This window comes from Puma concolor, chromosome F2 (genome assembly GCF_028749965.1).
Source record: "Puma concolor isolate L17-30 chromosome F2, mPumCon1.1.hap2, whole genome shotgun sequence".
In the NCBI taxonomy this organism is placed as follows: domain Eukaryota; kingdom Metazoa; phylum Chordata; class Mammalia; order Carnivora; family Felidae; genus Puma; species Puma concolor.
The window spans coordinates 67,042,945-67,067,272 of NC_141684.1; the positions used below are offsets into that span (position 1 = coordinate 67,042,945).

General features: G+C 43.5%; 1 protein-coding gene across 1 annotated transcript; it reads right to left on the minus strand.

Annotated features, from left to right (window-relative positions):
* Nucleotides 1-682: 682 nt before the first annotated feature.
* Nucleotides 683-23,801, minus strand: VXN (vexin). Its single transcript, XM_025922751.2, has 6 exons — nt 23,273-23,801; nt 19,041-19,096; nt 10,917-11,067; nt 6,919-6,980; nt 3,826-3,917; nt 683-3,114 (listed from the first exon to the last, which is right to left on the minus strand). Exons 1-6 carry the CDS (start codon nt 23,337-23,339, stop codon nt 2,931-2,933), a joined length of 612 nt encoding a protein of 203 aa, XP_025778536.1. The 5' UTR covers nt 23,340-23,801; the 3' UTR covers nt 683-2,930.
* Nucleotides 23,802-24,328: the final 527 nt, after the last annotated feature.

Here is a 24,328-nt window from a genome sequence, read left to right on the forward strand (position 1 = left end):
GGCTGCTGCTGCTCTGCCTGCCCACTGCCCATCTGCCTGCTCTGAAGGCAACCCAAGTATTGGGAGGGGTGGGGGGACTTCCAGAGAGCACACAAGTAAGAACTGAAATATTTGACTGGACTTGGTCCTAACAGAGGCGATTTTATTACCCTAAATGTCCTGGAAACCCTGTTGCCTCTGGCACAGGAAGGCTCCGGGCTCCGTCATCCTGGACAGCAGTCTGCAGCTGGCCTCAGCGTCCTGCAAGTGGCTGCAACGTGAGTCACGGGGCAGTCTCCAGTGAGGCTGAACGTGAGGTGGGCACAGAGGAGAAAGGCTCTCCTTCCCTCGCCTCAGGGGGGAGAGAGACCAGCAGGCTGGGATGGCCACTGGCCCCCCCTGGACTTTGTGGTGGGACTGAGGGCTCAAGATCAGGGAGGAGGGTGAGTCCAGAGAGGATGGGTCATGCCAGGCCAAGCCCTGTCAGAAATGGCCCTAGTGTTGACCGTTGGGCAGGGCCTGTAATATCAAAACCAGACACTGCCTTAGGATGGAAAGAACATTCTGGATTCTTTCTCACAATCCTTTTCATTTAGGTAAAGGAGCAGTGAGGTCCAGATTCATAATTCTTTCCCTTGGTGAAAGCTTCTCAGTCTATGAGGGAGCTTCATACTCTTGTGGTGGTTTATTGAGGTCACAAACAAAGCATACTTTATTTTTATTTGAACTGGTCAGTTAGGATGTTTTATGCCAGGCAAACACTTAATCATGAAATATTTAAATTAAAAATAAGTTAGTTCCTTATAAGTTAGATCCTACAGAAATCTCCAGGTGCCACATACAAATAGAGAACATCAGCTATAAATTAAATAAGTTAAAATAAATAGTAGAATAGATACTCTGATAGGTCCAGCATAAATCACCACCCCTCCCCCCGCCATTATCTATACTGTGCAAGACTATTAGTCCATTGAGACTAGGCCCTCACTGAAAGAGAACTCAATGCCCAAATATTCAAGTCATGTTCCAACGTGAGGATTGGGTGCTGAGAGTCTAAAACAATGGCTGAAGGGCAGGGATCAGCAAGGTGAAAGCCCAGAAGCCCAGGCCTTTTATTCCTCCATGCCTCCTTACAGTTGACGTGGAGACATGGAAACAGGTAACTCAGCAAAAGGCAACATGTGGCCACAGAGCAGTAGCCTATGAATAACCATTGAGTCTGAGACTGGTAACGCAGCCAAATTCTTCATTGTACCAAGACCTGACAATTTCCAGCCCAGTCTTGGACTTAAATTTCATCATGGAGTGTCTGATTTTGTTAAATGGGTTGGATTAATTGAAGCTTCTGAATTAGAAAACAAGCCTTTTGGGGGTAGAGTTGACGCTACAGATGACAGATATTCAGGACATGTGCAACTAATGCCCTCCACAGGCAGGCATTTCTAATGGACCACCACACTCCTTCATCTTAGACTCCTCCCCACACAGCACTCTAGGCAGCCTCTGCCCATCATCTGTGTTTAGCATTTGAGACGAAAATTGTTTGCTAACCATGATCCTTCTCTGTGTTCTGAACTATTCTGTGTAAAGGGATACAAGCACAGGCACTGATGCCTGACACCCATATGGGTCAGGCACCTTCAGACTAATCATGTAACTGCTTTAAACTGTCATCCAGTAGGTAGATAAGGCCATCTAACTTAGAGTTGTTAGAAAGATAGGGAGGATGTATGTAAAGTGCTCAGTGTCATGTCTCGTGCATGGTAGGCATTTAACAAATGAGAGCTGTCATTATCACATTATCATTGTAAGTCTATTGATATTAAAGATGGGATTGATAACATTTCCATTAAGAGAGGGAAAGCACAATATTATATATTAGGTTGAACCATATGAAATAAATGATCAATTTATTTTTGACCTATAGAAATGGCAATTTCTTCTAGTTCAACCTACTACATAATGTGTTTCATTTAAGTCCCTTTTTCCAACTTTATCAAAATTTTCCTTTCAAACATTGCCCCCAGAGACATACTTCTGTCCCTCAAAACCTTCCTCAGTTACTAGAGTAAGCAAAGCAAGGAGTCTGGTGGACTTAAGGACCTAGTATCTAATACCACTAACTATATCCAGTCACATAAGTTCATAAGGCCTTGGCTTCCCCATCTGTAGATTGGGAATAATTGTGCTTTCTTTAACAGGGATTTTGTGAAGATAAGAGATATTGGATGGGAAAGCACTTTTAAAAGTTAAAATCATTATACCAATGCAAGGTATTATTAATTTCACTAGACTATGCCACTTCAGAAAACATTAGCATTCAACATTTAATTTTTAATCATGTTTTTCGATAGAAAAACTGCATGTAAAAGAATAGAGAATTCATGCAATCATGCCAAATGATCAATATCAATCTTGACAATACTGTCAAATGGATATTAGAAGTAGAAGTAAATATATAGTGCTTTGTCATTAAAAATTGTACTTTGTCAAGATGAAATAAATGTGATAAGAGGAATAGTAAGAACCACTGTGTTCACAAGTGCCTCAAACATCAAGCTCTTATATTTATACCAGAAATCACACACATTAGAACAACTCACAAGGAAGACTGAGGAATTGCCTGCTTCCTTCCTTGGAGGTCTTTAAAATGGGTTGAGAAAGTTTGATTGTGGTGTGGTTTGCTTAAAGATAGGTATATAAACTCCATGACCTCCCAAAGCCACTTTCAGACCAATGGCTTTATCGATTCTAAGAAGGCACACTTTTCTTTTGCCTTCGAGGGAAGTTCCTTGCCTGTATCCTAAGCCGGGGCTATCGGTTAGTAAGGGGCGGTGATGTGTTTGGACCAGCTACTAGCAGAGGTGAATGTGGCTCAGTTCCCATCTGGAAGTTTTCTTCCCTTGTACGGTGAACTTTGGCCAACGCAGGGCACCTAGGGAGGGTCACCTTTAGTCAGCCTCAAAGGCGCTGTTAGTAGCTCCCACATATTCAGACTTCTTCTTGTGCCTTGTCCACATTTTCCGGAGGATGCTAGGGACACCGCAGGAAGCACTTCCTGTCAGCGGTAAGGAGGCTTCTGCCCCCTGGGGAAGGGTTGGATACTCTTCAGTCATCTTCTTGAGATGTCTGGATCTAAAGAGAAAAGCCAGGGGTGGGTAAGGAGGACAGTCATTTCACAGAGCCAGACTTTTAATTTTTTCCCTCAAGGAGTAGACCCCATTCATCACTCCCTAACTCACTTTTCCGCTATGTGCAGTATGGAGGATAGTGGCAGGGGCATAAATGTACATGTTGACTTGAGTTTTGCATATATGCTTGCCATCTTAATGCAACACTGAAGGCAGTGAGGGAGTTCCTGGTGGGGGGATTATCCCCTCCTGCTATTCTAGCTGCTGGTTCTGGATCAGTTAAATCGTGGGGGTTATAAACTTGATTAGAAACTTTTCTTACGTACCTCTTTACCTTTGGGCAGGAGCCCTTAACCTTATTTATGAAGCATTTCTGAGACCAGTGTGCCTACCAGCAGGCTCTGAATATGACCTGTAATTACATTTATCTAATTAACCAAAAAACCCTCCCAAATGACACTTCTCTAAGTCTACAGAGTGGTGTTAATGAAGTGGAAACCATCAAAAACACTTCAGCTTAATCCTAGGGAAACAGTTGAGAAGACACTGCAGAGACCCAGGATTATTGCCCTCATTAAAAGGTAATTTAAAGCTGGCATGGATTTTGTTTTAGCATCTTGAGAGTCTGTAAACCAGGCCACCTGTTACTGCTCTGTGGCAGGACCAGGACTGTGTGGGGAGCCCTGCAGGCAGCAGGCGGGGAGACAGCACTTACCCTCTTGTCAGAACAGCTCCGTTCTCTGAGCCTGTGGCTGTCGCCTCTAGCGCGGCTGGGGCTTTCACGGAGATCCGGGCCACCGGAGGAATCTGGGTTGTGTGGAAGGGGAAGGGAATGTGAGGCTGTGGCCATGGTCCCAACTCTGGCACTGACTGGAGCCAGTTGACTAAATTGATCCACCACCTAGGACAATGGTCCTCCTTTGCCAAGCATCAAATCTCCTCTGTGGGGCTTGTTAATACAGTGCTGGGCATACCCCAGTTTCTGATTCAGCAGGTCTGATATGGGCCTGAGAATCTGCATTTGTAGCAGGTTCCTAGGTGCTCCTAGTCCCAGAACCCCACTTTGAGAACCACTGACCCAGAGAACTTGAGAGAGTTCTTACCTGAGAACCTGTCCCCCCTCATGTTCCCATTGCCTGTGTCCACTTTGTTGTCAAATCCTGCAGATTCTTGCTTTGAAAGACTGCCTACATCAGTGCCATTCTCTCCATTTCCTCTGCTGCAGCCTTCAGATCCTGTCACCCGGGACCTCCTTGCTTCCAACCAGACTCACCACTTATCCCAGCCCCGCTGGATTTGCAGGGCCTCCCCACTGCAGGCCAGACCTAGGCCAGCTCTGCAGCCCACACTTCCAGGCTCCTCAAAACTGGGCTCCACCTCATCTATATGGCTCCAGCTTCTGGGATGCCTGTGGGTACTGTGACAGCTCTGGTCCCAGAAGGGCTGGTCCTGTCTGTCCTCATGCTCATGCACAGCTCTGCATCTTCCGTTAGCTTTTCCTTGCTCTCTGGATTGAGCCTCATCTCTGCCTGTCCTTCAAGGCCACTTTTTCCAGGAAGTCTTTCCTCAGGCTGGTGGCCCAAGATGGTTTCTCTCTGCCCTTGTGTCCCGTGTCCTCGCAGCTCTGAGTACTTATGTGACATGTTTTGGCATTTCACCAATTCTGTCTTTGTTGTTGTTGTTGTTGTTGTTTTGGTTTTTTTTTTGTTTTTTTTTTTGTTTTTTTTACCAATTCTATCTTTCTACCGTTCTCTTCTTGTGTCATGTGCTTGTCTAGTCTCCTCATCCCCAGAAACGTGGCATGGTGTGTGTCAGGGTCTGGGACTTAATCCCTTTGGTGGCCCACTGCAGCCCTCCTAAAGAAGGTGGTGAGTGCTCAAGAAACATGGATTGAATTGAAAAGTAGCTGAGGGCCTAACCAGGGCTAACTCCAGAGTTTGCTCAGTCAATGGGTATACACTATGCTTTGTTCCTTCACCCCAGCCCCATTGAAAGCTCAGGGTCACCACATTCCTGGAATTGCTGGGAAATTCCAGGTCAAGGACCTCATGATTTCACAGTCCCTTTCTCTCCTGAGCTGGCCAAATGTGTGGGCAGAGTTACTGTGCCACCTTGTGGCCTCTCAGGAGCTCTCCTCCCCATCAGGCCAACAGCCCAGCCCTGGGAACATACATACATACATCCCTCCTCTTCCACTGTCCTTAGTCCTCCTCCAGTGCATGGCAGCATTGAATCAGATTTAGCAGTGCAAGCTCTGAATCACTCTTTCACCCACCCTGGGATAAGGGGCCTCCTAAGAGCTGCATGACCCCAGCAGCACTGTCTCAGGCTCAGAGGAAAGGGTCAGTCATGCTGCCCTGCCTCCTTGTTCTCTGCATTAGTATTGCCCTCCTCCTTTGAAACTGTGTCCCCATTACTACCCTATCCCGTCTCAACTCATTCTGGCCTCTCAAATGCAGTTACCTCTCTGCCAAGGGTACTGTCTGACTGTAGCCCAGAGTCTGGGGGCAGGTAATCCAAGACTGTGAGCCATCCTCTACCCCTTAACCTTAGTCTTTTCTGGGCTGAGCTGTGGGCAGCTGTTAGAACTGTTGCAGCCTGACAGTCTGCATTCTGTGGTAGTAGCTCAGCCATCTTCAGTTTCTCCTAGGTACTAGGTGGGGGCAGGGGGCTCCTGATGAAACAGCTTGTCCCATCCCTACCCTTTGTAGGGTTTTCCTAGAACAGGGATGACCTAAGTGAGGTATTTAGATTAGATTTTTCTCCTCAGACTGGGAATGAAGTGCTCACTGCCCACTTTGTTCCTTAAGGACGAGGGGGCTGGCCCACACAATCTCCAGGATCTTTTCTGGTCCTCACATGGAATGATCTATCAATCTGGAGAGCTGATGCTCACATAGCCCAGGATGCCTGAGCTGACCTCACCTGTAGCCAGAATTCCACTCCTACTGTGCTAACGCAGAGTACCCACATTCATGCCCAGAAGACAATGTAGATGTCTTCTGTGCTAGATCTGGACATGCACCACCTGATCTCCCTTCAGGGAAAGACAAGCTGCCCAGCTGCTAGGGGGCAGGCAGCAAATGGCTCTCAGCTCCTTTGGGTGGGCCTAGGATGCAGAGGGCCTCTCACCCCAGGGGATGCCCTCCCTGCTGACCCTGACCCACACTCCATGGGGCAGCCCACATACCATAACAAAGCAAGGAGGAAACAAAGGCTTGGCCAGTTGGGCCCAACTCAGGACAATCTGGATGGGTAACACTTGCCCTGGAGCTCCTACCAGCAGGTATCAGGTGTGCATGGTAGTTTAGCAGTTGACTCTGCTCAATCCTACTTCCCTTCTCCTATCACACATATTGACCCCTAATGTACATCTCATACCCCATACCCCACATCTGAGTCTGCTTCCAGAAAACCTCACATGGAGCAGACGTCCTCCAGAGTTGTCCTGACCTAAGATGGCTGGTGTTTTGTATTTTCACAATGTTCAAGACCCTTACATCTCATTACCCCTGCAGCTGCCCCTGGGAATCTGTCAGGCATTTCCACCTGGCATGTGCCTACCACAGAAACCACGCCTTTCCCCACCATGTTTGAGATGTCCACTAGGTAATATCTTCTGTTTGCCTAAAAGCTGAATTTCTGGCAAGAAAGAGAGCAACATCCAGTGGTGTGCTATAAGATGATAGACTTGGGGAGCAAAGAACCCTCAGGGAAGCTCTTCTGACCATCTTCAGGCCTGGAACCAAGGGCAGGGCAAGAAGTTTGAAACACACCAGATAGAACTAACCAGGCTTATTTTACTTACCAAAGATTTTCCATATGCTCGATTCCCACACAGATTTGATGATTTGGGTTCTGAAATCCCCACTGCAAGGATGAACAGAGGAGGCATTAGTCAGTGGAACTCTGTGTTCTACTTCCCCCCCTAGTTCTGTGTCGATGATCTCATTAGCTAACTGATCACAAGCTGGGAATTTCTAAAAGCCTTCGTACCAAGCAGCAAAATCAGGCAGTAGGGTCAAGCAGTGGGGCAACTGTTGAGTGGGTAATCTGCACCCCTGGCACTCTTCCAGGGGGTGCTGAAACTAAGGTCTAATGAGATCACATGTGTGGAAGCATTTGATACTGTGTGTGCAGTAGGTACTCAGAGAATGTGCCCTTAGCTTGTCCTTCCCTCCTAGGGTGCAACATCACAAGAGGTTATCAGGGGTTAAGTCTTTACAGCTGGGATCTATTCAGCCTGCTGATCCTGGACACCCCTCTGTGGAAATGAGCAGTGATGTCCTGCCTGTGTTGGGAAGCACTGCTTCAGAATGTGGGAGGGTTGGAGTTTATCAGAGTTCTGAGCCATTGGCTATGGAAGACACATGAGAACCTTCTTGCTAGGCCTTTATTCCTGAGGCCCAACCTACTTCTGAATAATCTCTACCCTGACGTCTGCAGCTTCTGAGAATCAAGTTGTTAAGCTGAGGTAGCCAATAACAGGTGGGGGAAGTTGCCTTTCAATATAATTCTCTCCTTGGGCAGACATTCCAGAACAAGCCCCATTCTTCACACTATAGCGGATAGAGATAAAACACTCCCCAACCCAAGGAAGAAAACATTTCAATGCCAATAAAATGAAGTTACAAGACTCCCAAGATTACATCATAACGTACAGTGCTCTGGCATAACAGCAGCTCATATTTTTGAGTATTTACTGTGTCAGGCACTGTGCAGAGTGTAAAACACATAAACATTGTCTCATTTAATCCTTACCATGTAACCCCGTCAGGTAGATATCATAATAGTCCCCACTTTCTAGATGAGGAAATGGAGGCTTTGGAGATAACAATTAGAGGAAGCCGGGTGAGGATGATCTAGGGAATGGCAGACTGCTTTGGGGGTCTTGCAGGGCTGGGGAAGCTTGACTGAGGGACTCTGGGAGGTGTTTGCCAGGTAGAGACAGGGAGGGCAATCCAGGGTCAGGGAAGGACCAGGAAACTGAATATAAGGAAGTAGTCACAGAATCACCCCACAGCTCAGGGTTGCTGCTTGTATGGACAGGCAGGGACAGGAGTGTCACAGGAGGTGGCCCTGGAGAGGTCAGCAGAGGAGGGGTTCTGGGGGGCCTTGGGCATGGTCTGCAGGGCAGTGGGGATGGGAAGGACACTGAAGCAGAAGGATGGCAGAGGCAGATTTTTCTGCTTTAGAAGGACCCCTTTGGTAGCCTTGTATAGGGAGAGGGACTGGTGGCTGAGGGCCACGGTGGGGTGCTAGGCACCAGAGATGAAGGGGTCTGAGTCCAGGTAACCTGAGGTAGGTACCAAGAGGGAGAGATGAGACATCCAGGAATTGACATTGTCAGTATTTAGTATGTGGCATAGGGGGTGGAGTAGGGATGGGGAGGACAAAGGGGATGTTAAGGAAAACATCCTACTTGAGGAAGGAAGAGTGGTTTGAAGGAGGAGGATGCATTCCATTTAAACAAGTTGATTCTCAGGTGCCTGAGGACATCCTGGTAGAGACATTCCAGAGACAGCCAATTCTCTTGGGCCCAGGAGGTGGGTGTCCCTATTCCAGGCACTTGAGGTTCACCTGCTCAGGGCCTCATGGTGAAGGCGTCTTCCTTCAGAGTTCCTGCAATTTCCGAGATCCTCAGAGAATCTTTCTCCCATGTGAGAAGTCTATGTCATCCAGGAACCTTCTCCTGTAGCTCAGAAAAGAAGCATGCCCCCAGATCTGAGATTCCTGGAGACACACATCCTTTTGATGGGAGGTTGGGAGACTCCTTGCCCAAGGCCAATACCAAGCCTTTCCCGTGGAAAGCACTGGGTCTGGCTTTGACTCAGAAACCTGCTGTCTTCCCCAACCCCCTCTGGAGTCTATCAGATTGGGGGAGCTGAAGGAATTGAATCCATGCCCAGCTCGGTCTTTTTTTTTTTTTTTTTAAACCTGACTAGCACATTCCCTGCATGAGCTGACTGTCACATGTTGGGCAGATTCTCTCCATTTCATTACTTACTGTTTTCTTTCAGAATAAAAGACTGACTTGGGCAGTTAAGCTTCCACAGGCTACTTAAAAAGGAAGGAAAGTGGCCCCTAAAACTAGACAGTTGGGAAGACATTGTTCTCTAGGGGTGGAAATGAGGGGGGTTATAGAGGCATTAGCTAGGAAATTAGAAGACCTAAGATTTACTCTCAGTTCTATTGCTAATAAGCAGTGTGACTTTGAGTCAAACAGTTTCTATGGTTTCAGTTTCCTTTTCTGTAAATGGGCATGGGGTGGTTGCAGATCAGTGGTTCTCTAACTTCAGTGTGCTTTAGAATCACTTGGGAGGCTTGTTAAATCAGAGATTATTGGGTTGTAGCCCAGAATTTGATTCAGTAAGTCTTAGGTGGGATCTAAAATATGCATTTACAGCAAGTTCCCAGGTGATTCTGCTGCTCTGGAGACCCCACTTCAAGAACCACCCATTAGACCATCTCTGAATCCTTGCTAGTCAATATATTGTCTTCAGACCAACGTCATCAACATCATGGGGAAGCTTCTTAGAAATCTGGGGCCCTGCTAAGTCCTACTGAATTGAAATCTGCATGAAAACAAGATTCCCAGGTGATTCTTTTGCACATTAAAATTCGAGAAGCATGGCTGTAAATTCATTTTATGATTTTGTAGCGAAGATATTCTCTTTTTCTCTTTCTACACACACATGCACCCACCCACCCTCCTATATATAGACACAGAGAAAAATTTATCTCCTCTTAATTTGCAAGGCAGATTGTGGTTTTCCTAATGCTTTCACTCTACATATGTGTATATGTAATCACTTAGCTAGAGAATATGGCTTGATTTATGTGTTATTATATGTAGGATAATAAAAACAGGATCAGGGTGTTAGTGATCAAAGAAATCTTAGAGATCCAGTCCAGCATCTATGGAGAGAGTAGATGGATGGATAAAGATACATATTCCATGATGTATTATTTCAGTTCTTATATAAAATTGCTGACACTGAAAAGCCTTGAGAAGGACATCCCAGACTTTCTATTGTGTATTTTTGGAGTTAAATTATGAATTAGTTTAGGCTGTGGACATAAATAACTTAAACCAGCGATTGAAGGTGAAATACCATCACAGACTTCAGTGGGCTAGATGCAGAATCCCGTTTAACCGCTTGGGGTGGAAGCCATTTTTCAAAATAGTGCTTAAGGTTAAGACTTAACAATGTTTTCGGTTTCCAAAACAAATTTGTCCCTAAATTCTTTTTAGAGATTGTTGAAATAGCCCTAAGTCATTCACATTTACAATTCTGAGATCTTAAGATGGCAGTTCATGAAGGATTGTATAATTTACACACACAGCCTGTAAAATAATGTAAGCTTCTGTTTCTTCATGAGTCACGTCTACACTGGTTTTCTCTCCCCAAAACATAATGATTTTCATCTCCTCTTGAATCCAGCAGGACTTCCTGTGGAGCAAGATGGTAGATGAAAGCATTTGCTCATTACACACAGCCAGGAGTGTTTTTCAGGTAGAAGGTGTTTTGTGTTGCAGCTGTAGGTGGGGCCCGAGAACGGGTGCATTCAGAGCAGGAACACAAAGAGCCAGCCCCGGCGGCGGGGGCGGGGGAAGCGGGGGCGGGGGAAGCGCACGCCCCACACCACAGGTGCTGCGCTCACCTGGCGTGATGGAGGACGCCAGGGAGGATCGTGAGGTTATTGGACAAAATGCAAGCCAGGCCACAGACACTGTGGCTGCTGGTCTAAGCGCGTCGTTGCCCCCCAGGGAGATTCTAGGGACTCGATCCAGGACGCACATACCGGGTCTGGCTGGGGCCTTGGCAAGGTGGGGTCCCTGCTGCCGAGCACCGTGGAGCCTGCCCGACCTGCGGCCCTCTCCGTCGCGGCGGTCGCTGCGATGTGGCAGCAGCTCCAGGGGCCTCGGAGTGTAGAGGTCTGACTCGATCACCACCTGCCGGGAGGAGGAAGGACAGTCAGCTTGTTCCTCTCCTCCGATCTTCAGATGCACTTTGTGCCAACAGTGAATTACTGGAGTATTCCTTACTCCAGCGAATGCTACCAGCAGTGAGAGAACTTGGGTAAACTGGCCTCCAACAGTCAACTGTTTTATTCAATTTCAGCATGCCAAATGGTGCCATGGTGTAGGAAAATGAAGGTTCTGGGGGTTCCTCACCAGTAGCCCTTCACAGAGTCAGGAGCGTGAGCCATCACCTGGTTTGGTAACAGAACAGGCTATTTGAAATGAGAACAGTTCTGGAAATCAGGGTCTTCCAGTCTTTGAGCTAGGCAGACACCCTTGTTCACACAGAGGACAGTTTTCTGAATGCTCTAGCAGAGGGAAGAGCTAGGGAGAGGACTCGGAGCCCAACTGATTCTGAGGTTTTAAAAAGAAAGAAGCTGCTGGCAAGACGGAGCAGGCACAGCCCCCCCGCTCGCGTTTCCCCTCCTTGCAGAACGCCTGTGTCAGGTGGAGCTGGGAGATGAAGTTCCACTGTGTGTGCTTCACTAAGTGGAAACTCCAGAAAGCCAGACAGAATGCTAGGAGCTAAGGTGTTTTCAGTAATGATCACCTGCTGAATAGTTATCTTGGGAAGTACATTAAAAAGAAACACCCCTTTCATCCGGACCCACCAAAATGGGCCTTAAAAGTTATAACAAACATACTTAAATCACTGGAATAATTTAAATGTAAAAAGTTGAGACAAATAATACTGTATTTTATCTTAATACCAGGAGTGATGAAGGGAACCTTAGCAGTTCTTGGCTCATACCCTGCATAGTATTATACATATCTAGGACATTGGGGTCATTCATTCTGAATTTCTTCACTTCTTTGAAGCTGGTTAGTTATCTCCAGTAGTACACCATGGCTTCTCTGAGGTTAGCATACACTCATTCTCTTGCTCCTTCAGCAGATATCCTGTGAGGCCATGTTCTGTGCCAGATCCTGGCACTGGGGGCATCTGTGAATTAGGTGGACCCACCTCAGCCCCGTAGTCTGACCTGTGATAGATCCCCCTCAGTTGTCCATACAGAACAACTGTGCTGCTTTTGGAGGATGCTGAAGCAAATAAGACTAAATTTATAAATATTTTAATAGGGTTATAATTCAATTTAGTGGAGAAAAATTGGATTTTTAATAAATAGTGTTAGAATAAATGTCAGGTCACTGGAGGAAATGAATCTGTGTTCACACTTCTCATACTAAAGTAAATACCAGACAGATAAAGATACATGTTCAAAACAAAACAACAAACACTAGAATTGAATATGGCTCAATACAACATTTGTTACATATGAGGAGGAATTATCCCATGTATGTAGAACTCTTACAAATCAATAAAGAGGAAGAAAACAACAAAAAAATGGGGCAAAAAACATGAGCTGGCAATTGACCATAGAAATACAAATGCTAAACATGAAAAGGTGTTGAATAATAATTAAATGCAACTGAAAACAAAGTTCTTTGTTTTGTTTTTTGTTTGTTTTCTCCTCTCAGATTGTCAGTGATGAAGAAGGGAACTCCATTTGGGGTCATGCAGACTGGAGTTCACACCTGACTTTTGACACCTTCTGGTTATGTGAAAAGGAGATCGATATTCTTGTGTGTCCTTGCTGTATTGGGGCATGGTAAATGCCTGTCATTTGTAGAGATTCTATTAGCATGGCTTGCGCTGTCTCTTTGTGCCACATATTTATCTACAGAATCAGAGAGCAGTTCATATCTCCCAAAGAGTAAAATGGGAGAAGCTGTCACTCTTTGCTTCAGTTTACCACAAATAGTCCTTTGCTTAGAAAATTAATATATCCCAAATTTGGTCTTATCTGAATTAGGAAATTAACTCTTCTCAAACCCATTTTAGGGCCCAGACTCATTCATTCTGTGCCTTTGGAGAAAGCTGATAATTGAGGAGCATGTAGGATTAGTCCTTTTTCTCCTCTGGGCACTGCAGAAGGTGGTCCCTCCACACCCCCCTCCCCCCCCCCCCCCCCCGATAACTTCAAATATTTATTCCTTTTTCCTCCCATTGTACCTAAGGTATACAATGTGTTGATTTGATACATTTATAAATTGCAGTATGATTAGAAGGTGGTGTTTCCATTGAGCTGGGGGCAGCATGGATCCACCTTGCACCAGCTCACTGGGGACTGTGAAGCACAGCAGTGGGTGTCCAGCACTGACCACCCTGTACTAACAGTCCCCTCTGCTCTCCCCTTACCTTCCTTACCCTTGGCACTGTACTTAGCCATGATGTTGCCCCAGAATACTGGAAATTTCTGGATTAATGGTTGTTCAGGGCTCCATTCCCCTGGACACGTAATCTTTGGCCTAAAGGCCTTCCTCTGGAACATGAACCTCCAGGTTGAACAGGAGAGACCTGAACCTCATTACTGACACAGGGCTCTCAGCTGTCAGTGGTATTTCTGGTTTTATTTTCATTCTGTCAGCATTCTTCTAAGTGAGGAGGAGTGAAAACTGGTATGTTTTCAGATCTACTTTGTACAAGGAGAAAGTAAGGCAGGTAATGAGAGCCTGAGGAGTCCATGGGGGAAACCCAACATTTCCTCCTCTGAAAGGGGAATGTTCCCTTTCAGGAACAAGAAACCACCTCCGCAGTCCCTTCTCTGCACTGTGGGGTGGAAGAAGAGAACTGGGAAGGATAGAGGCATTAGCTGCTCAGCCCTCTGCTGGATGCAGGAGGTTTCCTGGGGATGGGGATGAGGCTGGTTACTTCCCAGGTCATGACTTAGGGCCAAGTGCCTCTTCTGGGTATCTTCTACAGTCCCCAAAGGATGCCAATGGCAGGAAAGGAAAGAGAGAGGTGTTTAGCTCTTAAGAGGGCTCCAGAGGAGTACGTTGGGCCCATACCAGGGAATGGACAGCTGAATGGATGGCTGTGGCCTTCTGAAAGCCTGGGTTATTTTCTGGTCTGTAGGGCACAGTTTGAACTTGCTATTGCTGCTGGTCTTAGAAAAAAAATGATCTGAGAGCAGGTTCTTTAGCACCCTGAGTACAGGGGTAAGACCGGGGAATGAGGAGAGGGAAGGGGGAGACCAGGTTAAATGCTGGATTTTCCTTTCCTAGTTAGCAAACTGCCTTCTGAAAGTAGGGGAATGTACTAGTGCAGTATGCTGATGATCCCCTGCTGGTCTTGGGTCAGAGATTGGAAGAACAGAAGGCATGGGCTAATACCGAAGCCTCAGGATTCCATCTACTGACATCCTTGATTCACACTTCTGTTTGAAGTCTAGGGGGCTGGTGGGGCGTTGGAAAGATAGGTGAGACCTAAGTGATGGAGAATCATCATGATTTAGGGCTGATGGGATCCATAGCAATGTTCTAGCCAACTCCCTAATTTTATACATAGGGAGGCTGAGGCCAAGAGAGGTCATGTGTCCTCAAAGTCACAGAGCTATAAGGGGCAGAGCCAAGGATGAGAGCCATGATTTCATGACTTCTAAGTGAGTGCTTTTTGTAAAACCTGTAGAAATGCCTACATCCAGATAAGAAATTTCAAGTACAATTGATTGCTCAGTGCATTTTGAAAAATCTGTAGATTTCTAGACCAATTTCTCCCCGGCAAGGTTGAAATCTGGGAAGAATGTGACATTTACACATTTTATTTCTCCATCTTTCCTGGTGGTGGTACTTATGCTGCTCATTATCCTGGGACTGGCAATCAGTGGCAGTGGCTCCATTGTACTGGGAGGCCTAACTGACCATACCTTAGTGACGCTGTGGCACTAAGGATGGCTTAGAGAGGAGAGATATTTGTAAAGGAAGGAACCTGACTCCACATGGTAGCCCAAGGAGTGGGAATAGATACAAATAAGAATTTCAGGACAAAGAAAGTCATAGACATTGGTAGGTTTGAGCAGTTGCAAAATACTGTTTTTCTTGGGAACTCAAAGGGAAGCCAAGAGCCAGTTGGATGAAGAAACAAAAAATCCGACAGTTCTTTCTTTAGGACTCACTTTCCTCATCTTAGGTAGACTAAAACCTTTCTTGTCTTTTCTAATTTGAATGTTCTGTACAGCTAGGCTAAGTTTTGCAAGCAAAGGATGAGTCAGGCTGTTAGGGGAAGTGAGAAATTTAGAGAAGAGATCAAAGGCCAGAGGGTCTTATTAAGTTGTCTCACCCAGAAGATTGCATAGTTGAAAACAAGACCCTAGCTTCCGATTTTATTTTTTTAATCGAAAGCAAATTTTAATATGTATTCATATACTTGAGTCATTTTTTTCTCTGAGTAAAAATATTTTGGAGAGGGAAAGTCGTAAACCATAAACATAACAGTCTTTCTCAAAAATTTCCACTCCCAAGAAACCTGAGAGCCTGGTTCTACAGTGCCCGGTTGAAGTCAATTGGATATTCCAGGAGACTGTGCCCCATGTTTTGGTTCTTTTGTGTATCTTAGGCCTGTGTGGCTTCATCATCACTACTGAGAGTTGTCTCCTTTATTTAGGTTCTAAATCTTAACTATTGGAAAGCATAATGATTTAGTTTCCATTTTAAAAGCTTTTGTAAATACTGTTCTATCATTATAAAGCCAGTAGGTATTGGTATTAGGAGTGATTCAGACAGGGACATTGTTTAAGGTTAGAAATTCAAAGCAAGAACTTGGTTGAGAACCAAAGATTCCCAATTCCCAAGAGATCTGCTCTGATTCTTGAATGATTTGTGTCTCCTTCAAATCCAGATGCCCCTTGAGCGAAAAGTGTGTTGTGAAACTTTTCTTAAATTCTAAATTACCTGCAGACAACGATTTCCCTTTCCATTTTTGGTAACATTCACTACTCCTTGAAAGTCAGGAGCATTTTTCTTTGAGACTGTGGGCTTAAGTTTTCAAGGACCAGGAAAAAGGTAAGAATCTCTTGCCCTACCACAAAGAAATTTTCCATCCATTAAAAGCCCTTTTTGGAGCACCTGGGTGGCTCAGTTGGTTAAGCATCAGACTTTGGCTCAGGTTATGATCTCGTGGTTTGTGAGTTTGAGCCCTGCATCAGGCTCTGTGCTGACAGCTCAGAGCCAGGAGCCTGCTTCAGAATCTGTGTCTCCCTCTCTGCCCCTTCCCCACTTGGGCTCTGTCTCTCTGTCTCTCTCTCTCAAAAATAAAATTAAAAAAAACTAAAAAATTTTAAAAGTCCTTTTCTTTCTTAATATATAAAATATTCTTAAAAGTCATTTTAGAAAGACGTACAACAGAAAAATGGGCAGAAGACATGAATTAGGAATCTATAGAGAAAAAATATTCAAATCCCTGAAAATGTGAAGAATATTAATGATTAAAGAAATGCAAATTAAAACAAGATATTTTCACCTATCAGATTGTCAAAGATTAAAAACATTGTGACATACAGTATTGACTTGGGTATTCTGGTAAGAGTACTTGAAAACAGTTGCTAAGAATTTGGCAATGACTATACATTTTCTTCAATGTTCATATCCTTTTAGCATTTTCTTATTTAAAATTGGATATAATTGATATATAACATTATGTAAGTTTAAGGAGTACAATGCATTGATGTGATGACCCAGCGTTTTCATATCTATGAATTTATCCTCAAAAATATTTGCATAAGAGCATGAAAGATATGTTCAAAGATATTGCTTGTGGCATTGTTTTAGTAGAGAGAAAAATTACCATTTGTTGGTAATTTGGTTAAATAATCTAGAAGACTTCAGATTTGATTTGGGTAGAAAATTATATAGTACATTAATATAATGGTATGGTATGCAGTCTTCATAAGGAAGAGGTAAATCTTTATGTATTAATTGGCATGTAAAGATATTCAAGATTTATTGTTTAGTGAAAAAAGCAAATTGCACAACAGTATGTTATTGAGCAATGAAGCACAATAATGATATGCTAGTATATGGGAAATTTTCATTTAAAAAGTGCCAACTCTGGGGTCCTTGGGTAGCTCAGTTGGTTAAATGTCTGACACTTGATTTCGGCTCAGGTCATGATCTTGAGGTTCTTGAGATCAAGCCCTGAGTTGGGCTCTGTGCTCGCAGCATGGAGACTGCTTGGAATTCTCTCCCTCCCTCTCTCTCTCTCTGCCCCTTCCCCACTCATGCCCTTTCTCTCTAAATAAATAAATAAATAAACATTAAAAAAAAAGTTTAAAAAGAAAGTGCCAATATTAATTGAATGCTTAATGTGTCACAGGTTCTGGGCTAAGCACTTTACATGTATTAAGTCATTTGCTCCTTCCAATGGTTCTTGAGATGTGTGCTCCTATTATTCCCATTTGAATGCTCTTTAGCATTCAAATTGAGTTCAGTATGGTGGGCAACTTGCTCAAGGTTACCTAGCTAGAAATGGATAGGACTGGAATTTAAGCCCAGGCAGTTTGACTCCAAGTCTGTATACCTAACTGTTCTGTTCTACAGCTTTTTAGAATTTTCTGATATTATACTTTATATGTTCATATTATTTGAAATTGTATAATGGGCACATATTTGGGAATTAAAAAAGTAATGTTTATAAAACAATGACTAAGGGGCGCCTGGGTGGCGCAGTCGGTTAAGCGTCCGACTTCAGCCAGGTCACGATCTCGCGGTCCGTGAGTTCAAGCCCCGCGTCAGGCTCTGGGCTGATGGCTCGGAGCCTGGAGCCTGTTTCCGATTCTGTGTGTCCCTCTCTCTCTCTGCCCCTCCCCCATTCATGCTCTGTCTCTCTCTGTCCCAAAAATAAATAAACGTTAAAAAAAAAAAAAAACAAAAAACAAAACAAAAAAACAATGACTAAAACCCCGTCTCATTCCCAGGACACTTAAATTCTTTTTTTTTTTTAATGTTCATTTTTGAGAGAGAAAGCATGAGCAGGGGCAGAAAGAGAGGGGGTCAGAGGATATGAAGCAGACTCTGCACTGACAGCAGTGAGCCCGATGTGGGGCTCAAACTCACAAACTGTGAGATCATAACCAGAGCCGAAGTTGGACACTCAACCAACTGAGCCACCCAGGTGCCCCTCCCAAAATTCTTTTTAATGGAGAAGAGGCTTTAAAAAATTGAGATACTTAGAAGATCAAAATGGTGTTCTATGAAAAATTGTGATAGAAATAGAAACTCCAGCATAACTGAGGGGAAACAATCAGCAGTTCAACCTTTTCAATGAAAGTACAAAGATGTATTGACAATTTTTGTATAAAGAAATCTGTAAGTAAAATGAGAAATTTACAGTACCATTTGGCTTTAATGACATGTAAACTAATTTTAAGGTAATGTATATGCTTGTTAGAATAGCAAAAGATAATACAAAAAAATGAAAGTTGATGTTAGTGAGGTTGGAGGCAAATGGAAAAGCATTGCTGGAAGCCTGGCAGCCATTCAGAATTCCTGGTAATATGTGACAAAACTGAAAGCAGAAACCATTTGTTAAAAAAAATCACTATTCTCCACATCTAGCAGTGTCTCTTACATATAGTAGGAATGCAAATATGGGATGGATGGATGGATAAATGAAACTATTCTTATCCTTTTACTTGTTAATTCACCAAGGAATTAATCCAAAAGAATAATATTTACTACAAATTAATTGCACTGCTATTTATAATAGTGAAACAATGGAACATAGCCAATTGCCAACAATAGAAGAACACTTAGGTCAGGGATGCTATACTCACATCTTGGACTCTCTTTAAATAAGAACAACAATTTTTTAAGAGAGTAAGATTTACTCTATGTGTCTGGGGAAAATGGCAGAATTGGGGTGGTGGAGTCCAATACTGGGCTGTTTGCTGCCTAGTTGACATTTGTCAATCATTTTGGTGAAGTGGAGGACAGGAAATACAGAACAGCAGTATGCGATAGAGAAAAACTTCATGGTTATTGAGAGCAGGGCAGAGGGAATGAAGAAGCTATATGCTGCTTTTGAACTGAAAACCAACAAAAGGTATGAAAACTGAAGTTGTCCTTACATTCTTGGTCAAGAGGTGTTGAGAACTTTTGACTCTTCTTCTGGCTGGACTGGACACTGCAAAGAGAGAGAAAGGGATAGTTTTAGAGAACACTGGTGAGGCTGATGTAGCCTCAGAGAGGGTTTGCACCTAGAGTGGGGAGGGGCAAGTGGGGAGAATGGGGTGTGATTACAATTTTAGGTGTTACTAAAATTCATAGCAGCATTACTCACAATAGCCAAAAGGTGGAAACAGCCCAAATGTCCACTAACAGATGAATGGGTAAACAGAATGTGGTATATACATACAGTGGAATATTATTCAGCCTTAAAAAGAAGTAAAATTCTGATACATACTGTAACATGGATGAACCTTAAAAACATTAAGCTAAGTGAAATAAGCCAGACACAAAAGGACAAATATTGTATGAGTCCATTTATGTGAGATACCTAGAGTAGTTAAATTCAGAGACAGAAAGTAGAATAGAGGTTACGAAGGGGTTGGGGGAAGAAAGGAATGTGGGTTGTTATTTAACAGGGATGATGAAGAGTTCTGGAAATGGATAGTGGTGATGGCTGCACAACAATGTGAATGTACTTTGTGCCACAGAACTGTATACTTATAAATGGCTAAATGGTAAATTTTATATTATGTATGTTTTATCACTACAGTAAAAAGCTTAAAAAATCAACCATTAAAACATGTTAGTTGGTGGGAAAAGGTGTGTACTTTGTTGAAATGGAGATACTCAGACATGTTTTCCACATTGCTGCTAAAATAATATACTTGGAACTGAAATCTTCCATGTCACTGCCCTGCCTAGAACTGAGATGACTTCTTGTCACCTACCAGATAAGTGATCAGAGGAGTGCTGGCTGGTGGTATTTTCTGCAGAGCACCTACAGCCATGAAACCTGGAGTACGGTGTGCTGGTTTATAGCCAGGGTTCCCGATTCCTTTCACGTGAGGATGAATTGGAACAGGACCCTTTGCCAGTTACGTGGCTTGGGCAAATTACCCATCCTTTCCACACCTTACTCTCCTCATCTGTAAGACAGGGTAATTAATAGCAACCATCTCAGAGGGCTGTGACAGGTATTAAATAAACTAATTTTTATAACGCCCTTGGTCCAGTGCCCAGCAAAGAGAAAGTTCTCAGGAATTAGTGGTTTTTACGATTTTCTTTCTTCTATCTCTGCAAACTGAAGGCAGGTAGAAATAATAGGTGATAACTTCTAAGTTAGCATTCCTTCAGGATTTCTCTTTCTGGAGTTTTCTCCATTTCTTCCTACTGTCCCCTGACTCCCCTCACGAATGCCTCCCCATTGCTGTTTATCCTCAGAAGAATTATTTTGAATGCTGTGGTATTATTCACCCTAGAATTAAACCCATTTTAGTGTGTTGCTCAGGAAATAACTTCTGGTATAACTTCTTGGTAAAACCACAGCTTTTATCTTTGGTATTTACTGTGAATTTTGTCTATGAAATCTTTCCCTTCAAGTAAGGTTCTTTCTCTCCAGAAAGTAAAAATCCACACTTATTCTCAGTCATAGACTTGATCCCATGCCTTTAAGCTGAACCCAATATATGTATGTATGTGTGTGCTGGACAGGAGGATATAATACAATAACATAAATGTAATAATAGCTCGCATTGAGCTTTACCAGCTGATGGCTAATTTGCCTTATCTCATTCACTCTTCTAGCAACTCTGTGAGCTAGGTATTCTTTATTAACTACGTTTTATTGGTGTGGATACTGAAGGTTAGGGGCCGCACAGCTGATTGTGGAACAAGGCCCTATACTTTTAACCATTGGCCACACTGCCCATGCTGCTGAAGCTGTGCTCAGAAACTGTTTTGGTCATTTTAGTCATGCTAAACGATAGCATTTGGAAAAGGGCATACCAGGGAGGACTGTAACACTTGTTAGATAAAATTAAGCCAACTTCTATTTCTGCTGTTAAAGAATGTGGGGACATAATGAAGAGTTACCAATCTCTCTTATAAGCAGTTACTTAAGAAGACCTAGCACAGTCTTCTCTCACTGAAAGCCCTCTGCTTGATAGCTTTGGAGAAGGCAAGATGAGGCAAAAAATAAAAACAAATAAAAGAGGTGAACTTCTTCCATTTATGGTTCAATGTAAAACTGCAAATACTCCTTTTCTAGAGAACTTCCTGAGCAGTGACATGTCCATGAATACTAATGAATATTTGGTTTATTACCCGGAGATGGCCATGAATGAAAATGGCAAGAAAGGAATATAGGATTAAACATTTATCTTTGACTGAATATTCATTGCTCTAAATATGGAATGAAAATAGAAATCATTTTGTAAGTGATATAGTTAATGGTGCTTACTACATGCTGTTTTAGATGCATTATATATTTTATCTGTATTTCAGTTTTCCCTCCATAATAACCCTGGGAGATAAATTCTAGCTCTCCCTTTTACAAAAATGGAAACTCAGACCCAGAGAGGTGAAGTAGCCTGACCAGGGTCACACAGTGCGGAAGTGGCAGTTGTCTCTTGACCACTATGCTAAGCAAATGGGATCAGAGGCCATATTTTAAATTATTTATTCAGGTGAAGTGTGACATTGCTCTTGAATTGTTGAATAAGTTTTTAATTAAAAAGGGCCGTTGGGCTTTGATTTTTTTCTCCCTTTAAAAATTGTTAAATGGGAAAAAATTACAGAAAATTGACATTTTAACATTTTCATGTTTGCTTCCAATTTGTTTTTTCGTGTAAAAGAAATAAAAAAATTAGGCAAGTTTAGATTCCCTTTCTACTCTCCCCCAATTCTGCTTCCGTCCCTCCCCAGGGCTAATAAGATCACTAATTTTATCTGCATCTTTCCAGCCTATGTTTTCATACTTTCTCTGGATATATATCCATAAATAATGTATAGTGTTGTTTTTTATTTCCAGATGTAGTAACTGTTATCATACATATAAAATTTTTCAGCCTGCTTTTTTTTTTTCACTCAACATTATGCTTTTGAGATCTGTGTATACACATAGATCTAGTTCATCCCTGTTGACAACTGTGGAATATTCCATAGTATGATGATACCACATTTAACCCCTCTCCTCCTCAAGGACATTTATTTTCAGTTTTGCTCTCCTAGAATCAATGTCACTGTGAACGTCCATGATAAAAGTATCCAGCAGTGCAACTGCCAGGTCAGAGGGTAGGCTTTTGACTTTCAGGTACTTTTCAGAGTCTCTAGAGTTCCAACTCCTGCACGTGGGCAGACTCCTAGCTCTTTTTTCTCTCTGTATGTGGCAATAGATGTCAAAAGCTTTATTTATGTTCTGCTGGCTGTCTCTTTGTGACCAGGCTGAGTCTCTCCCTTCCCCCCCTGAGCAGTGGCCCTGTCAGTGGCTGACACGGGAAGAAGAAAAGAATTGTTTGAACAGGGGGGTCACAACACCAGCAAACATCCAGCCCCCTTCATTCAAGTCTGACAATGAAACCAGGGCTAAGCCAGAGTCCCAGGCTCTCCCAGCAAGGCAGGGGCTGCAGGGAGGGACAGAGGGAGCAGGAGAGAGGGCTGAGCTTTGGAGGGGATGGACGGGGGAACTGTCCAGTAACCAGACACCTGCTGTCCTCTGAGCTCGAACACAAAGCCCTTCCTGGGACTTGACACCATTCACCCTGGAGCACAAGGGCTTACAGAGTCACACTTTTTGGCAGTGCTAGCTTGAGGTGAAGTTTGGGAGCATGGCCCTGGGATCTGTGTTAGAGGCCAGCCCTGGGTCAGGGCACTATTTGACCACTTTGTTAGACTTTAGGCCAGTGCTGGGAGTATTTCCCCTCACATTTCACAGCATAGCCCAGAATCATACTTTTGAGCCAGCTGGTTCTCATTTCAAAATCCACTTGCTCATTGGAGAACATGAAAGAATCTCTCTGGCTGCCCTGGGAATTTTGTTTTCATCTCTCTTTCCTAAAACAATGGCTTGCTGTTACTTTCATTCGGTGGCGTATTGGGTTGCCAGTGTTCAATTAAGTGAAACTGGGAGTATTTAACCGCCCTCATTCCCACCCCACCCCCTTGATCAATTGTTTCTCAATGATTAATGTCTATCCATGTACCTTATTTTAAACAACAACAATACCATCAAAACAGAGAGCCCATCAAACCCTCTGAGAGACCCGAGGAAAACCATAGTAAAACAGCACGTGATTATCCTTACCCTCCGGCATAAGGTGCCGCTAAGGAAACAGTCAAGGGCAATTTTACTCACCCTTGGAAGGGATCACGGTGGTGAAAACTTCTATATTTTCATCACTGCAGCTGTAAATCTGATGCATCGTTTCAGCCTTCTCTCCCCCAAAGTGCCGGGAACCGGAAGCCTCTCTCTGAACCCCTAGTCGCGAGGTTTCCTAATCCAGTCTGGCTCGGGGATCATTGTGCAGGTCCACAAAAGACAGGCTGGTGCTGTGATCTCATCTCATTCCAGAGTCTTCACTGCAACATTTTCTAATCCCATCTGTCTTTTTTTTTTTTTTTTTTTTTTTTTTTATGAATCCTATTATTGTGAACCTTTGATTGAGTGTGGAGGCTTCAGTCCCCTCCCAGCCAGGATGTATTTAACATTTTTATTTTGCCTGTCTGCCGCAGTGATTTTGGAAGTCTTTTGTGAAGTAATGATGAAGTGAAATTGCCGACTTGGTTAACGCCAAGCTTGGCTGGAGAATTTCACCCAAAAGGAAACATGAATTTTGGTACCAGCAATTACTCTCTTCATTTTAGAAATGAAGGGGTTCCCCCCCTGCCCCCCCTTCCCAATAACAGGATATTCAGTAATTTGTGTGTTAATTTGGCTTCCTTCTATGTTTCTATTTTAAACAAAAGGACTATTTTTCCAGAGCCTTTTCGCCTCATGCCCGTATGTGACAAGGCTGACAGTTCTAGAGAGCCATGTACAACCTTGCAGGTGCTTGCAGAGACATGGTGACAAGCAGTGCCCTGACACTCAAGGTGTTACAGGAAGATTAGATTTACAGGAAGATTATGTTTTTGTTATCCTAAATATGCTAATATATCTTATCCTATATATTTTATTATCCTATATTTATATAGAGTAATATATATATAGCCTATATTTTGTCTTATATTTTCCACACACACACACACACACACACACAAACAAGGTATGGCTGAGATGTATGTGTATTATGTCAAACCCACTGCCTTTCATTACACGGTGACAGACTTACTTCTTCATATTGGTAATGATGATGTAATGATATTAATAATGACAGTTGAGGGGCACCTGGGTGGCTCAGTCAGTTGAGCA

Excerpts from the sequence above, each read along its gene's own strand:
- VXN (XM_025922751.2), bottom strand. The coding sequence starts at position 23,339 with ATGCATCAGATTTACAGCTGCAGTGATGAAAATATAGAAGTTTTCACC. Across the intron at positions 19,097-23,272 it reads CACCGTGATCCCTTCCAAGG|TGTCCAGTCCAGCCAGAAGA; the intron begins GTGAGTAAAATT and ends CTCTCTTTGCAG. Across the intron at positions 11,068-19,040 it reads AACACCTCTTGACCAAGAAT|GTGGTGATCGAGTCAGACCT; the intron begins GTAAGGACAACT and ends TCCTCCCGGCAG.